The sequence below is a fragment of the Electrona antarctica genome (genome assembly GCF_951216825.1).
Source record: "Electrona antarctica genome assembly, chromosome: 8".
Taxonomy (NCBI): Eukaryota; Metazoa; Chordata; class Actinopteri; order Myctophiformes; family Myctophidae; genus Electrona; species Electrona antarctica.
The window spans coordinates 24,093,675-24,111,009 of record NC_136789.1 but is presented as its reverse complement, the minus strand read 5'-3'; the positions used below and the strand labels follow the sequence as shown (position 1 = coordinate 24,111,009).

Here is a 17,335-nt window from a genome sequence, read left to right as displayed (position 1 = left end):
AAAATAGCCGATCTACAAGCTCACCATGCATTGCGATGTGACACGTGAGCTTGTAGATGAGCTATTGATAAACAAGTGCGCATTATATGCATATGTGTATGTAGTATATGTACTGTACTTACCCCAACGGAAACGCCAACGGAGACCTCTTAATTGTGTCACGTTTTGAGTCATCCTCCTCCAGGAACAAACCTCCCGACTGGTGACTTTGATTCAGTGACTCAAAGACGATGTCATCGAAGTCCGGCTCTGCCTCTGCAAGCGGTGGGTTTTTTGGCATTTCTGTCTGCCTTTTAACGGTTTCGTTCGGAGTCAATGGCTGTTTAGGTGTGATAAACGCTGCCAGGACATTGGTGGAGGGCTGCTGAGGTGTGTCGGCCTCAGGACAGGAGAAGGGCCAGGGAGGAGGTGGGACTATGATCAGTTCTGAAGGGGATTCGCCAGGACTGGGGGACAGAGACACCGGTGGTCAGAGTTGACATGCAGGTCATACAGTCGCAGGGTTGGGGGGACACAAAGGTGGTAAGTGGGTGAGTTGTCGCGAGGCTCAGCATGTGAGACGTCATGACGGGGAGTTCAAGCAGGCTGCACACCAAGAAATATAATTCTAATTCTACAGCCATGTGCAACGCAAACGCAGGCCAGTAGGACACAGCGGGACAACCAGCGGGGGAAAACTCAGCAATTGTTAGCAGCGTCAACGGAGCACAAACGGAACACCATACACAAAGCAACCATGATGATTGAGCTATACCACAGATCAAACAACACAGCCGTTGATCCGCTCAATAACCATGGCCAAATCAATGAATCAACAACAGCAATACAGTAGTTCATTCTTGCAGAACAACCATAACAGGTTTACAAAGCACTGCGCCAGGTTGACCTGGAGAAGCCCAAACTACTTGAGAGTAGTTTTACTCGCAAACAGTGCACTATGAAGCAAGTGTTGCAGTCTTTGAGTTTCCACTCTGCAGGGTTAGCATTCCGTGCAGTCAGCATGATGCAAATTTAAGAACAGTATGTCTGTATGCGACGGTCTGAGGCCGACCTCGCATGTAGGCCTACTGTATCCACAGCAAGTAAACAAAACTTGACTGTGTGAGATCATGTGACATTGTGAACCCACCTGATGCATCTCGGCTCAGCCTCGTTCTTTCTGATGGTCTGTCCCGAGTCCGGGGCCTCTCTGATTGTCTGGTTGGCTATTCTGATGCTGGCAACCGTCCTGTTGCCTCGCGGAGACTCATCACCGCGGTTCAGAGTGACTGGGGTGGTTTCCTTGGGAACCGCCGCCGTTTCCTTGTCCGCTTGGGCCAGGGGGGACATTATCCCGGCTACAAAAGATACATGGCACAGTCAGGACATGAAGCAGCAACTGGCCTTCAGGAGAATCAGATGGCAAAACAGAAACTGGTTTCCATATTATTGTTGTTGTCAGGCAGAAATCTTGCATTTTTTCCCCCTGAAAAGTAATGGTTTTGAACATATAGTTTCAAACCCCAGCACATCAACAGAAATGTGTCTTTTAAATGTGTTCCCAATAGAGCGCCTAAGTCCTGATGTCACTCGCTCATCCCCTGGTTCACGGATGTTTTTCTCTAAGGAGAATAACATGGGGGTCATCTTAAAATCGTCTCATATAAGCATTGTGGTCCAAAAATAAACAAACTGTCTCGGTGATATTGTTGGGGAGGTGTCTCTGTATCGTTTACGACAGTCACTCATATATGATACAGTCTGTTTCTAGTAACTAATTTAGCAGCATGGTTCTTATATGAGGCGATCCAAAATCCCCCTATGGGGATTACAATGCAAATAAAAAAGTACATGAACCCGTGGACTTATAGTGGCCTCTAGCGAATACCGATATTGACGTCAGACTTCGGTGCTCTATTGAAGAACGTTTTTAAAAAAAAAGATCCCACATGTGAACTGGCTAGTGTACCTGACTGGCTAGAGCTGAGCGGGGCGGGTGCAGAAGAAGGGGGGAGCTGAGGGGGAGCGCTTGGCGTCGGGGAAGAGGGAAGAAGGGAGGCAGAACGGGGAGAAGAAGAGAGGAGGGGGGAGGAGAAAAGAACCGAGGAGGAGCGAGGAGAGGAGCGAGGAGAGGAGCGAGAGGGAGACGAGAGGCGGCGCGCGGAGGAGGAGCGCGGCGGCGAATGGCGCGGGAGGGAGGTGGAAAGGGGCGGAGCCTCAGGGTCACAGAGAGCGTCAAGGTCAGGTCTGGTCAGGAGAGGAACGGGGCTGATGTCACCACCGGTGACAGTGGAGTCAGACCTAGGCCACGCCCCTTGACCACCTGAGCAGTCAAAAGAAGGAGAGGAGAGAGAGAGAGAGAGAGAGAGAGAGAGAGAGTGAGAGTGAGAGAGAGTGAGAGAGAGAGAGAGAGAGAGAGAGAGAGAGAGAGAGAGAGAGAGAGAGAGAGAGAGGTATTAAGAGAGCAGAGGGTAAATAGTGTAAGCGTGAGTATGCAGGAATTGAAAAGGGGAAGTATATGATTGGGAAAATGGAAATAAAGAGTGAACAGAAAGAAAAGAATGGGAAAAGATGGGGAAATAGCGTGATTAGCACAGTCAATAGTGTAAATGGCGGCAGTGAGCAGAGCAGCTGTGTTTTTAGTCTTTAGTCATTACAATATGTAGACTATTGGTGTACCCATGGTCTTTCCAGGAGTGAAAATTGTGGACCTGTTGTCCCTGGTTGTATTTTCTGACAACATTCGTTTGGCAGCAGAACAGTCTGAGGCCCCTTTTCCACCAGTTGGTTCCCAATGGGAACCGGTTCAGTTCTTTTTGGTTTTTAGTCCATGAGCCAGAGCTCCAAAATTGAAACTTTAATTATGAATTGAGTGGGAAAAACCAGGTCTATATTAGATTGTTATCACCATTAAACTTCCCCAATTGAGTACTTACACGAAGACAATGATTTATTGTATTACAAATGTTACATTTTTAAATATGCAAATGAGGCATTATGTAGGAAAATATGCAAAATAATAGAAAATATGAAAAAGCTACTACTGTGGAAGGGTTATCAAGTATTAATTTACTTGTATTGATCCTATAAAGAATTTAATATAGGTCTAGTTTGCCCACCAATTTTGGAGCTCTGGCTCATGGACTAAAAAAACAAAAATAACTGAACCGGTTCCCATTGGGAACCAACCGGTGGAAAAGGGGTCTGTCAGTGTCATGTTGTGTAGAGCAGTGGTTCTCAGTTGTTTTGCCCAAGGCGCACCAGAGGACAAGTCAAAATTGCAATTGCATGTGTAAACTTGAACTTTACCTAAAAACATTTTGCAAGGTTGAAAGTGGCTCAAATATATTGTTTTAGGGTATAGAATGTCCCACTGCATTGGGAAATGACTGTACACAAAGTGCTGATCCAGGAAATATATATATATAATTCCTAACTGTATAGTTGTATATTGCAATAATAATGTGTAATTCAATTCAAAGCACCTGGAATTACTCAACGGCACTCCAGTGTATCTCGGCACACCGTTTGAGGAGCACTGCTGTTTTTTTTAAATACTATTTATTACTTTACTATTAAAACATTTTAGAAGCACTGACTGAACATTCAACAATAACCCGTAATAATCATTTATGTCAACCGGTCAAACTAAACCATCTCTATATTTACTGCCGTCGTTGTAGCCATAACTAACTAATAGCCTTAAATAACTCATTAAATAAGTCTGGTTGCATCGTTTTCTTCCCCAGTTACCTGATGCTGAACTACAGGGACGGGATTTGGGGAAAGGTAGCCCAGTGGTCAGGCTAGCCAATGTCTTTTCAGGGGGAGGAGCATCGGGAGAGAAGAGGGAAGGAGAGGAGGGACGAGCCACTGTCTTGACAATCTGAGGTCTGAATTGATGGGAGCGAGCTGATGGAGAGGAGTAGGGTAGTAAAGGAGAGGAGAGGAGAGGGGAGGGGAGGGGAGGGGAGGAGAGGAGAGGAGAGGAGAGGAGAGGAGAGGAGAGGAGAGGAGAGGATAGGGGAGGGGAGGGGAGGGGAGGAGAGGAGAGGAGAGGAGAGGAGAGGAGAGGAGAGGAGAGGAGAGGAGAGGAGAGGAGAGGAGAGGAGAGGAGAGGAGAGGAGAGGAGAGGAGAGGAGAACAAAGTGAAGGGATGGAAAAGAAGAAAAGAAGGAGACAGTGAGACACTTGATGGTGACCAGCAGTCAGATATTAGTAGAAGAAACACAGTGGGTGAGACGATGAAGTCACACGTAAACAAAGACGTGGACAGAATTCAAGAACAGACCAGGGCCAAAGGCTGAATCCTCTGCACATCCAGTCTGAACCTCTGGGGGGCGCCTCTGGTATGAAAGTGAAGCTGAAAATGAGGGAAGGATAGGACAGGAGAGGACAGGAGGAGAAGAAGACAGTAAACATGGACAGCGCTAAAGAAGTAGAAAGTAGAAAGGTGATAGCATGCACTGTGTCTTGCTACACAATGTATACTGTATGTATAGTATGTGCACTGCTCTGTTCCTTGAAGTAACTTGTTCACATGGTGTGGTCTCAACGATGACCAAGGACTGCCTGGGCCAAAACCCCATTGTAGCACATTTTTCTGTGACGCAGATTGGTCTAAGTTTAGCAGTTCCCAAAGATCCTAATCATGCATGGGTTGTCCCCAAAATGTTGCCTAGGTTACTTGTACGGTACACACAAACTTCTAACTCATACATGCACAAGCACGCCCATGCACACACCGAGATGCTGTGGAACCACTGTTCTGAACACAAAGTTACATCATGCTGGAAAAAAGGCCTTATAAGGCCAATCATAACAGCTTGAGTCAACTATATTGCTGCAACACGCCTGTCTACTACTAGCCTGCCAGACAAATTGGTACCTTTTCCCGTGCCAGCCTGGAAGATTTTAGGCAGAGAGGGGGGCTGACTGACAGTCCTGCTGCATGGAGGTTGTGTGGAGGGGGCTGTGGAGGACTGGTTGGACTTGGGAACGGAGAGGGGAAGCTGGGAGGAAGTCATAGTGGGGGTAATCAGGGGCAGAGTGGACTGGGCGGACACATGCGAGGAGGGAGGTCGGGAGGCTGATATGGACCCAGCGGCTGCCAAGACAGCGGGCTGGGGCTGAGGCTCAGGTGCTGCCTCCGTAGAGGAGACAGCCTCGGCGGCCTCTGTGGAGCTCGCACCCGATTGTGATGTCTTGGGAGGTGTACAGGGCAAGATGACGGGTGCTGGAGCCTTGTCTGACTCAGGTGAGGTTTGATTAAGAGGGGAAGGGGTAACGGCTGCCCAAGGCTGGGGTGAAGGAGTAGATAAAGTGGAGCCTATCTCAGGAGGGCTAGGACTAGGAGGAAGGGGTGGAGCAGAGGTGGGGCGCTGGGCGGAAGGAGCTGATGGGGGTGATGTAGCCTCAGAGTTCTTAGGTGATGGAGGGCTAGGGATCACGCTGGGTGTGGGGGGAGCGGCAGGAGCCTCGAGCTGATCAGGGAGAGGGGGCTTTTTATGTTTGGAACGAGGGGAGGGTTGAGGGGAGGGTCCCGGAGAAGGCGCCGGCCCTGGTAGGACGAGAGCATCGGAGAGGGAGTGTCTGGAGCGACGAGGGGAAGGGCGAGGGGCCATAGGCAGAGGTGGGCGGAGGTGGAGGGCTGGACTGGGAGGACCAGAGACAGGCCTCCCACCCTCTCCTCCACATGCTGGATGGACGGATGGATGGATGGACGGATGGACGGAAGGATGGATGGTTGATTGGATGATGGGAGGTGAGATATCGATGGGATGGAGAAAGGTCAGAAAAAGAAAAAGTATAATGAGTTGATCAATGAAATGAGAGAAATGAGACTTAGAAATATGATGTGCCAGTTATGTTTTGTCATGACAACATTATCTAAATGACTTAGTGTGAATCCTCATCTATGACAGTAGGGTTATGAAAGCTGCGATCATGAGTATGAGCGACATGAGAAACACATGAATGTGACATGATGTTTCATGTTTCATTAAACCAAGACACGTTGAGCGTGGATGAGTGGATGTTCTCTACTGCCCTTGGTGTTATAAAACAGACTGTGAAGAATTGGAAGTATATTCTGCCTTTCATTACGTGAGTCTCAGTGAGGTATTTGAAGTACAGATGAGAACTATGTGGGCCGGTCATTAGAAGGCAATGTCCAGGAGCGTGGGATGGGCTGCTGGGTCGGGTACAGAACACATGTGTGTGAGAATGTACAGATAAACAAAGCACAAGACAAAGAGGACCCTCTCTGCAGGCATAGGGAGAGAAGAAACAGATGTGAGAAGAGGGAAAGTGGAAGAGAAGTTATACCTGAGACTGGTGGAGGGTGCCCAGAGATTCTCTTCATGTCAGGCGGAGGGGGAGCGGGGCGGTTGGGGCGTGTTAGGGTGTGTGGAGCTGGCAGAGGGAAAGGAAAAGATGTGGAAGGAGGACGTAAACAGGGAACAGGGAAATGAAAGCACAGGGTGGAACAGCAAGCAGTGCTCTAATAAACACGAAAGGAGAACATTTGCTGAGAGGCAGAAAAAGGAGTGTGTGCGTGTGCACGCGCGCATGTGTGTGTGTGTGTGTGTGTGTGTGTGTGTGTGTGTGTGTGTGTGTGTGTGTGTGTGTGTGTGTGCGTGTGTGTGTGCGTGGGTGCGTGCGTGCATGTGTATGTGAAAGCCTAAACACAATAGCAAGTGCTACCTGTGGCAGTGATAGACTTCTTGTCCTCCTCCTCGTCACTCTCGTTAAAGTCATCGAGGTTACCGATGTCCGTGGGTTTGACGCTCATCAGGCTGGCCAGACTCTGCATGTCCTCATCACTGGTGAGAGAAATTACACGGGGGAGAAACATACGTACGTCAACATGTCATTCAGTTACTTGATGATAACCTCACAACAAGACAAAGTGACATCACTGACCGTGGCCCAAACTATATGTTTTCTTTTATATTATGACTAGTGGATAAATACTGTATGAACAATACGGGTGTAATAAACAGAGAGGAAAGTTGGAAGTCTACCACATACGGTACGGTATGTATGCAAATTGTAGTCAAGTACTATTTATCAGCTCTTTGCATGAGCACACATAATGACCTCACTAAGGGCAGGGAGACAGGAATTATGTCATTTCTAAGGGACAAACACATGGATCACTGTACTGGATCAAAAATAATACATTTGCATTTTTACAAGCTGGGCAATGACTTCTGCCAAAGGTAATAAAGCATGCACATCCACTCTAGCCTTTCCTCTCTGAAGAAGATCCCAGTGATCGAAACGTTGAATTAATAAACCAGTGGAGTTGAGTTATTCCTTACCAGTGTTGCGGACTCTATTTCTTACTCTCAAATTATGACTTCTGTATCATATCAAAAAATGTATGGACCAACCAAGTGTTCATTTATTTATTTACTGAAATCAGAATTCCTAAATAACCCTGGTAAATAGTCCACTTTCATTAAAATATATATCATACAAAACAAACATACCAGCTCCAGTTTTTAGGTAACACATGTCATGAAACTGAGACAAGACAAAGCTACTCACGTGGCTTTTCCTTCTCGAACGAAGACACATGACAGGGACAGTTTGAGCGTGGCCTCCACCACTTTGACAGACAGCGGCTTTAGCTTCAGCGTCAAGTCGGTTTGAGTGTGGGTGAGGCTGGCAAACTGCTTGAGGTTTATGTCAACTGATGCTAACACCTTACGATGGCCCTTGCTCTCCTGCAACAGAGTAAAGGGTGGAGGCTCTTAGGGATAGGCTATTGGAAATGCAAAGATATTTGTGTCATACCCCAAAAGTTTGTACAGTATCGTTATTTTAGAATAGCAAATGGTACATTTGATATGTCACAAAAAATAAATAAAAACAATACAACTAAAAACGAAAAGAAGCTAAATCAGATTTGAAGTACGAAGAAAAACTGGTAGTATAACGAGTCAACGACTGATAAATTATGCATCACCAAGAAGTAAGCAGTGGTCATAACTTAAGTCAGGTTAGTTGTCCACATGAACCCTCGTGTCCCCATTTTTGGGTGGACATTTGGCAAAGAAATAGCCGATCTAAAGGCTCACAATGTGTCACTTTGCGATGCGTTGTGAGCGAGCTTGGATATTGGCTATTCTTGCCAAAGACATTTGGGGTATAGAGGGAATGAAGGAAGGGGGACTAACCCGTGTGGGACTCCGGTCAAAGAAGTACATAGTGTTTAAGTGGTTAACTAGATTGAGAGCTGTTCAAAGAGCAAGTAAAGAGTCACTCACGCCCTCAATGACAAAGGTCCAGTCTTTACTCTCAAACTCATCTGCATTGGCATCCTTGGGAGAGAAAAGAGCAGAAACACACATTTCATTCTCTGATTGGTATCAGACATTTGGTTACATCATATCTAGACTGCCTGTCAGTCTATATACAGACAGTCCTGGTTGACGGCGGCAGTACCTTGAACAGCGTGACAGAGATGTCGATGTTCTCTGGAACTGGCCACACCACCATGCCTCTGTAGGGATTCTTGATGCCAGGCTGCACACTGTGGAGCTGCACACAGTGCACACAACACACAACATGTTAGTAGCAACATTGACTGTAGATTGTGTGTGTTTGTGTTTGTGCACGCGAGCGTGCGTGCGTGCGTGCATGTGTGCGTGCATGCATGTGTGCGTGCGTGCATGTGTGCGTGCATGTGTGTGTGCATGTGTACGTGCGTGCACGCGTTCGTGCGTGTGTGCGTATGCGTGTGTGCACGTGTGTCTCACCTTTGAGCACATGCGTCTGTTTCTCCGGGTCCATACTACCCTCAGCTTGTCTGGTTGCCTAGAATCACATAATTACAAAGAGTAACATGCTGTATAATTTGTATCGTATCATATCATATATCATATAGGGATGTGCCGATGAGGTACATTTTGGACGATATCGATATCCGATATAAGTAATTGTTGTTATGGCCCGTAACCGATATTACCGATGTCGATATGATCTCCTCTCCTCTCTCAGTATTAAAAAATTATCATAATTTTGTCCATTCTGAAAAAAACATGTAACAGGGTATCTCCACTGCAGGCTTAAGCAAGTCAGATTTAACTTTAATACCTTGTATTTAATATTGTGAACTTGTAGATCTGTTCAAGCTGTTACTTTGGGCTTGTTTATCTGTAAAGACAATCGGACCGATTAACGGACCGATGCCGATTAATAAAAAAAAACAACTAGATTCGTCCGATACTGATGTGTTTGCCGATGAATCTCCCATCACATAACATGCATCACATCACATCACATCCAAACAAACAAAAATCACAAGTTAGACAAGAACTAAGAGATCATATTTCTCCCTAGTTCCTCTGTACTGACTCCCTGTGCTGGGGGGACTTTCCCGGCTTCACTCTCCTCTTCTCCCTGCATGCATGATGTTGCTATATTGACTTGTTAGTCTCACTGACTTCCATGGATTGTGATTACAGACCCCGTGGCTGCGGATCGAGGGTTTCCATGGACTGCGGGCCATGAGCTATTTTCTGCTGTACATCTTTGTCTCCCTGTTCCTGTCTTTCTCTCTCTCTCTCTCTCTGAACTCAACTGGTCAAGGCAGATGGCTGACCACCTAGACTTGAGACAGGTTCTTCCCATTAAAGGGGAGTTTTTCCTTGCTGTCGTTGCCAAGTGCTTGTTCATGAGGTAACTGTTGGGTCTCTCTGTAAATTAAAGAGTGTGGTCTTGACCTGCTCTTGTGATTTGATGCGATATGAATAAAACGGTCCGACTTCTCGGTCTGTGACCCTATGAGAAGGCCTTCTACACGTTTTGATCAAGACCCACTCTTCTGTAAACACTGACATAGATGACTACATGACTACAGGACTTGTGTGATTCATTTCATATACAGCAGTGGTTCCCAAACTTTTTCATGTCAAGGACCCCCAAATTGACATTAATTAGCCCACGGACCCCCCATTTGAAAAGACATGGCAGGGACCCCCATAAGAGAAGACTGCTCCAGCAGTGATTCTCAACCCGTTTCATTTCAAGGACCCCCAGTTTGACATGCATTAGTCCCATTTAATGGCATTTCTATCTCTGAGACCCCAATTTCTATTGTAAAATAACAGTTAATTTAACTCAGTGTACAAATGGAACGGGTCCATTTGGTTCCATTTCCATTTTCTCACAGTTACAGACCCATAAAGGTCCATTTGGTTCCAAACTATCATTTAGCTGGGGACCCCCTGGAACTCCCTCAAGGACCCCTGGGGGTCCCCGGACCCCACTTTGGGAACCACTGATATACAGTCCATGCCACAATAAACAATGTGCAGCTGCTGCACCGTTCAGGCTTCACCACATAATCTGTAGCTCCACAAACACAACACAGTGCTCTGAGAGAAACCGTTTCCCAGAAACGCCAACATTTACATGGCAAGCTTGATTATGCTAGTAGAGATCATTCTGGCTGATATCCCGTCTGTCATGTGCACCAACCCTTGCACAACATTTTCCATCAGATGTGAAATTATTATAAACAAACAGGGAGCAGAGCGCTGCAGATCTTATGACTGACAGTCATATGGCTAAGAACACAGTGCTGCTCCGCAGTCCGCAGTTCACCTTGAGGCCGGATTGACGGATTGTGTGTGTGTGTGTGTGTGTTTGTGTGCGACTGTGCGTGTGTGTGTGCGCGCGCATGCTTACATGTGCGTACAGTAAGTGCATACATGTGTATTATGAGGGTATGATTGGTGTAGTGTAGTAAGTAGTGTTCAGTCTGTATAGTTTTATCTGCTATGGTATGTGCATGCTTGCGTGGGAGCCTGTCTATAACTGTACGGTTGGTGTAAAGTACAGTGCTCTAATAATGTATAGTGTCTAAGCGCATAGGTATGTGCATTTGGGTGCGTGCGTGCGTGCGTGCGTGCGTTCGTGTGTCTGTGTGTGTGTGCCATTGTATTTGGGAGGCCTCCTCCACAGTACAGGAAGTGAAACAGGAAGCTGCCGAGTCATGTGACCTGTACTTCTGAATACGAGGCACGGATCTTAACGGGAAGAAGGAACCCCCTCCATCCGCACGCACACGCAGACACACACACACACACACACACACACACACACACACACACACACACACACACACACACACACAAATCAAGGCCCTTCAATGTGGAAAAAAACACTACACCCTCCTTAACTTATTGTTCACCAAGCAATGCTTACAGCACAAATTATTGTTTATTTTCCGTACACCGCTGTGTATATAGTTTATGGACAATACAATATACTCACAGCAAACAGAGAAGTGCTAGCTCAAGCTTGTGTGTATACTGTCTATAACTAAGTTACTGACTCAGGTTACAGTTTAAGTATAGCAATGAGAAAACTCTGAATGTGTGTGTGTGTGTGTGTGTGTGTGTGTGTGTGTGTGTGTGTGTGTGTGTGTGTGTGTGTGTGTGTGTGTGTGTGTGTGTGTGTGTGTGAGTGAGTGAGTGAGAGACAAGAGAGGGGTACTGGCATCTGTGTTAGGAGGTCAGGAGGGGGCAGGGGGAGGGGGCATCATCATAAATAGACCCCAGCAGGCGCACAGTAAAGGGGGTGAAGTATGAATTAGACTTAAACCAGACACAGCTACGCTGCAGGGATGTCATCAGTAATGTAAACATGTCAGGGATTAACATTTTTCGGATGAATTCATACCATGAGCCTAAATCCGCTGCCAGAGGAGAAATATCGAGGGTTTTACTAAATTGATTAGGTCGATGCATCAGCCCTCTTTAGCCCCACTGTGAGATTTTAGATCTGATATTTTAGCTATTTTTGATTTTTTTTTTTTACATGTTTGCCTATAATTAATATAGTGCCTTAAAAAGAGACTCCAGGTTGAAAGTGGACTGGTAGAAAGATATAGTAGAAAGATACAGTTTCGGAGTTGAGTGGATAAATGCATTCACAAATCATTCAATTCATTCATTTCTGTAGAATATTTACAACAAAAAGATGATGAGATAAACAAAATAATTTAAGGAATCGTACATAGATGTAAATTATTGTGGTGGCGGTGGCAGATTTTCCAAAATTAATTCCATGAGATAATTTGCTGAGCATTTGGTGGTACAACCCAGATTCGGCACAAACAAGGGACTAAATTATTTTCGCTCCTATGCCACCAAAATGTGGAACGCCCTACCAACAGTCATTAAGACATGCGAATCCCTTGACTCCTTCAAAACCGCTCTCAAAGGGCACCTACGGATGGCTGCAATTCGAAACTGGCCCCCGTAAAATCTGAATCCCCCCCCACCGCCCCCCCCCCCCCCCCTCTTTTCCCCTCACTGTATATGTTTCTTTTCCCTTTTTACCTCCATTATGATGAATTCCTGTTCTGTTCTTTGTCTATATAGAAGTGTCTATTTGTACGTCTCTAAATGTTTTGATGAATTGAACATGGTGGACCCTGTTGTAAACAAGTGTAATGCTTAATTGGGTCGTCCACTCACAGTTAACAGCCTTTGTATTGAGTTTGTGCTTGAAATGTACTGTAATTCTGCAAACTGTTAATAAAATTTTCAATCAATCAAAACTCCCTGAAGACTCTTGGGTGTGTGTCGAGCATGACTGTGCATGTGAGTATGTAAATGTGGCACCTATTTTTAAGTGCTCGCACACACGCATGTGCATGTAGTGCACGCGCGCACGCACATTAGCAGTGATGTGTGTACATACTAGGGTTGATGACTTGTGCAACTGATCGCCACAAGAGCCTGAAGTCAAGCCTGAAATGTTGTCAAATATATTAGAAACTTTACTCACTTCCTCCTCCCCCTCTCTCAGTCCTCAGTGAGAGGTTTTGATTTCATTGTGTGTGTGTGTGTGTGTGTGTGTGTGTGTGTGAGTACTGAGTAATCACTCTTTCTAAATCCTCTGTCTCACTGTCTACTCTATGCCCTCTGTGCTGAAGTCAGATAACAAAATGCCTATACTTCTATTGTTAAAAAAGTCTGAACTTTATAAGAGATGCCTGTCACGGGGCAACCCGTGCCCTATATACAAACACACATGAAACTGTTTCCTATAACATGCAAGGACTATTGTTTTAAACTTTATTGAAATGGTAATCACTGATTGGTTAGTTGTCTCTCCTGCACTGATGGTGGCATTTCCCTTGATGAGGAAGGGGCCAAGTGCAATGCAGGAGAGGGTGTTTCTTCTTATGCTTTGAGTTATTGAGTAATTGTCATTGAGTTTTCATTCTGATTTATACTTGTTTAATTGTAACGCATTATTGAGAATGTTTAGGTTACTTTGAATTCAAGGTGTTATTTATGGAAGTATTTATATTGGTGAAGTATTTCAGGAGAAATGTGCTAATTGAGTCTGTGCCTAGTGGTAGGATCCACTCCTATTTAAAGGAGGTGACAGGCTAGTTAGTTAGAAGTGGGTAATGACACAGGTAACATCCCTGAGGGAGAGCTACAGGGCCTTGTGTAATCAAGGTACAGTCTGAAGAGAGCTCTTATCCAGTTGGGTTTTGTTCAGTAGTGTTTGCTCAAGTGTTCATTTCATTTTTCAGTATTATTATTATTGTTATTTTCCTGTTTTCATACTGTTGAATCTGTACTGGACTTTGGTGGAGGAGTTTTGGGGGAAATAAAGACCCTTAAACTGCATTTCTGACTGTTCTTGGAGCCTTGGCCGTTTGGGCAACTTCACAATGCCCAATCAGGCCTAAATCATGTAACCTGGTCTGATAAGAGTTATTGTAAGAGCGCACAGTCCATTGTGCTATGCACTGCAGTACTCTGAAAATAACATGGCCTGGGCCATGGATATTTAGAGCACATGCAACCAACTGACATTATCAGCTGAAAAAACTATGAATCAAAGAATAATTATACGTCTTAATTATACATTAAAATTGCCTAGAGGGGGGCAGAGCCATTCTGTTCACTTCATGGGGCCAGTCCAATGGCGGCTCTTCTACATAGACTTCTATTGGTTTGTCCCTATTTGAAGGCTTCAAATAGGGACAACCGGAAGTTTATGGAATGCATTGGAGTCTATAGGCTTGCGCGAGTACATGTCATGATGAACCACGTGACCGGGCTGTTTTCTGCCCCCTCAAAATCGCAACTCTTCTATTACATGGCTCCGGAGGGGGGTAGGCGGACCAATGATGGACATCACAAACATAACTGTTCAGGTGTCTGCCATGAGAATAACCACAACAGGGCCCTGTGTGTCCCTCAGGGTCCCACCAGGCTGCGCCGTTGCTCCAACCCGCACAAAACGTGACACAAACGCTGTTCAGGGGTGTCTGGCATGAGAATAGTCACACCACCATTAAATTGCACACCGGGCCCGACTGTTCCGAGGTCGCTGGTCTCTCGAGGTTGCCGGATTCGACCCGGGGCGAGCGTTCTTTCTTGTATTCCACTACAGCAGTGTTATAGCAGTTGTAAGGGTCAAATGGGTACCAATGTCAAACACATTTATGTAACCTTGGGGTGACGCTGTTGTTTATATAAGCGTCAAGTTCACGGGTATGGTGAGGGAGGATTGACCCGGAAGGGCTAATGGTTTTGACCGCAGGTACGGTATGTTACACTTTCAAATGCTATGTTTGACAGTTTTCAATCTGAAATATCCATATTGTCTGTGTCTATTCTGATTATGGTTTTTCTGAAATCACGCAGAATACTGACGCTATACTCACTGCATGGTGAAATAAATCTGTTAAAAGCACGAAGAGCTGCCTGTGTGTGTGTGTTATCATTGGGGCTGACACACAGCAAACAGTATGATCCATACTGATCCATATAAAACGGAGGCTCTCACAGCAGTGTTTAACTTTAACACTTCAAAGGGCCATAACTCGGTGACCATTGCTCTGATCAGTGCAATATAGGACTATAGGTCAAAGGTCTGATTGGGGGGAAAAAAAGTTTTAACATAATAGGTCCAAGGTTGCCCAATATTTGTGTGTATTGGTGTAATAGGCTTGAATACAAAACATCTGTAACATCAGTCCTGTCTGCTGGGGGGGGAAACCAATGTGACTTTAACAGGGCCAGGGGGTCACCCGGGTCAGACGCTGCATGGGATTTGTTAAAAGAAAACAGGACATATGGTGGGAAATGCGAGAAAGGCTTTCACAAGATGCTGTCTGTTCTCTGCAAGAATATCAACAATAATGTGATGAAAATGTACAATGTGTGTGTTTGTTTGTTTTTTTGTTAGGGTCAAGTTGTTGTAAATGAGATGATATGCATCTGATCATGTAGCATAAATGGCCACCAAATATCACCTAAATGGAAAAGATATTTGGAAAAACAGTCTACAAATTATTGTAAAGCAAGAATATGCATAAATAAATACATTATATATTATAATATGGTGTTATACGTAAGAGTCCCATATGAGCTTTAGGTTTTGACTAATGTCATGTAGCCTATATGTCATGTTAAGCCATTGATATCTGACTATGCATGCCTTGCATGAAAACGGCTGTCACAGGAAATTGCATGAGCTAAAAGGCCTTGGTATTTGAAACACTAACAAACTATGACAATATGATTTGAGTGTAGAGTAGACTGGAAAATTAAGTATGTAGGTTAGCCTAGTATGTATTTGCCTTTGCAATTCTAGGTAGCCATAGTATTATTGTAGTGCTGTTTGGTTACTGAGTACAGGCTCTTTCTTCAAGACCAATTTGCATGCATTTTATTTTATTTGCTGAGTGATTTAAGTCAAGGGCTCCTCATTCTCAGCTTTAGGGCTGAACATATAGCTATATGCTGATCTCCTCCTGACAGCTCCTGTGTGTATTTAGGCCTACTGTATTAGCAACTGTTCCACACAAGGCCACTCGTTTCACTTGAAGCATGTGTCTATCAGTCACACACGCTGGCACTGCCTGGCAGAGTGAGTGGCAGGGGATCTCTTTCTTATTCATTCATTCATTCATACTTCATAGCCAGGGCAGAAGCTAAAGAACTGGTGGGCATATCATATCGACCAGCAGACATGCAGCTTATTGGTGTCTCGATGCGGGCGCATCACACGACAGGCACCGTCAGTGTCAGTGAAGCGAGACTGACAACAACACGGCTTCGTAACGGAAACAACTGCGTTGACGCACTCCATGTTGATATCGATACGTGCAGTCAGAACACCCATAATAACACTTAACGAGGTCAAATAATAACACAGTCGGTTGCAGCCGTGCCCTTTTTACGCACCATAAAGCATAAAGCAGGTCATTTAATAATTAATATCAAATTAAAAAAAGTCACTTGGGAGTCGGGACTGGGACTTGAAACCCTCATCTAATATGACTTTGTATATATGTGGTGGAAAGCGTCCAGTTAAATAATGTAGGTCGATTATAAGACTTGATGAATATTGTCCGTTATAACTTACCATTTCTTGGTGCATTCCAACACGAGTTCCTGGTAGGACGCAACGAACTGAAACTTTGAGGCTTTCTTGCCAACTCGTTGTAATCTTTTCCAAACAGAAGTCATTATCCCAATCGACGGAGACACAAGTTCTGGAGGAAAAAAGGACACAATCCAACTCTCACTCACACACACACTCTCACTGACTCTGTGTGTTCCTTAAAAGGAGAGTGCTGCCTTGCGGAGCGTTCGGCCGGTGACGGGACTCGGAGCGAGCCCGCTAGTGATGAACCGTTACCGCCCAGCTGGTCCCGCAAGCTGCGACTTGTGCGACTTGTACTATTTGGCAATAAGTTGAATCAGCAAGAATCGACCCCATTCAGAGCACTGGGCCGGATAAGTCATGTATAGAAGGAGGAGAGAACTGGACACCGGATACTTTTAATGCGGAACCGAATATACTTTGTCCGAATGTCCAATGTTTCCCCCTCGTTATAATAACATCAGATGGGGGGAGCCGTGAGTCAACAACAGTTGTTGTTGGTATAAACACATCATCCACTCCTGAAGACTAATCCATGGGGAGACAGTCAGCCTCATTGGTGGGAACATGGGAATTCTCAATGTATTCACTCTCCCCTCTTGTCAGTGACTCAGGGAGAGAGAGAGAGAGAGAGAGAGGGGGGGGGGGGGGGGGGGGGGTATGGTGATACAGCTCTAACTTGTAGGGCTGTAGGCTATGGCTATCTCTCTGAGGTGGTGACATGGCTGTAGTTGCATGCAGACTTTGATCCCTACTGCCTATAAGCTTATCAACAAAAGATGATATTTAGACTATACTTTCTCTGCTGCTGTATTTGGCTATACAGTCACAATGATATCTCTCTCAGGCTCTTGCCAGTCTGAATTGGGGTTGCCATTACCTGAAATTCAAATGAGGGCTGAGGGATACCCAACCG

The 17,335-nt window shown here is 45.3% G+C and overlaps 1 protein-coding gene across 3 annotated transcripts in view; it reads right to left on the bottom strand.

The window, feature by feature from the left end:
• LOC306928298 (EH domain-binding protein 1-like protein 1) overlaps positions 1 to 16,567 on the bottom strand; it is a 37,769-nt gene extending 21,202 nt beyond the window's left edge. For all 3 annotated transcript variants that reach the window (XM_079508304.1, XM_079508305.1, XM_079508306.1), the window contains exons 1-13: positions 16,399 to 16,567; positions 8,748 to 8,805; positions 8,434 to 8,529; positions 8,256 to 8,309; positions 7,534 to 7,712; positions 6,685 to 6,803; positions 6,308 to 6,393; positions 4,868 to 5,651; positions 4,271 to 4,342; positions 3,733 to 3,891; positions 1,949 to 2,302; positions 1,130 to 1,337; positions 123 to 446 (exon numbers count right to left, since the gene is read on the bottom strand). In XM_079508304.1, the coding sequence (XP_079364430.1) occupies positions 123 to 446; positions 1,130 to 1,337; positions 1,949 to 2,302; positions 3,733 to 3,891; positions 4,271 to 4,342; positions 4,868 to 5,651; positions 6,308 to 6,393; positions 6,685 to 6,803; positions 7,534 to 7,712; positions 8,256 to 8,309; positions 8,434 to 8,529; positions 8,748 to 8,805; positions 16,399 to 16,502 (2,597 nt within the window). In that variant the 5' untranslated portion in view covers positions 16,503 to 16,567. The remainder of the gene's footprint in view (positions 1 to 122; positions 447 to 1,129; positions 1,338 to 1,948; positions 2,303 to 3,732; positions 3,892 to 4,270; positions 4,343 to 4,867; positions 5,652 to 6,307; positions 6,394 to 6,684; positions 6,804 to 7,533; positions 7,713 to 8,255; positions 8,310 to 8,433; positions 8,530 to 8,747; positions 8,806 to 16,398) is intronic.
• Between the last annotated feature and the right edge of the window lie 768 nt (positions 16,568 to 17,335).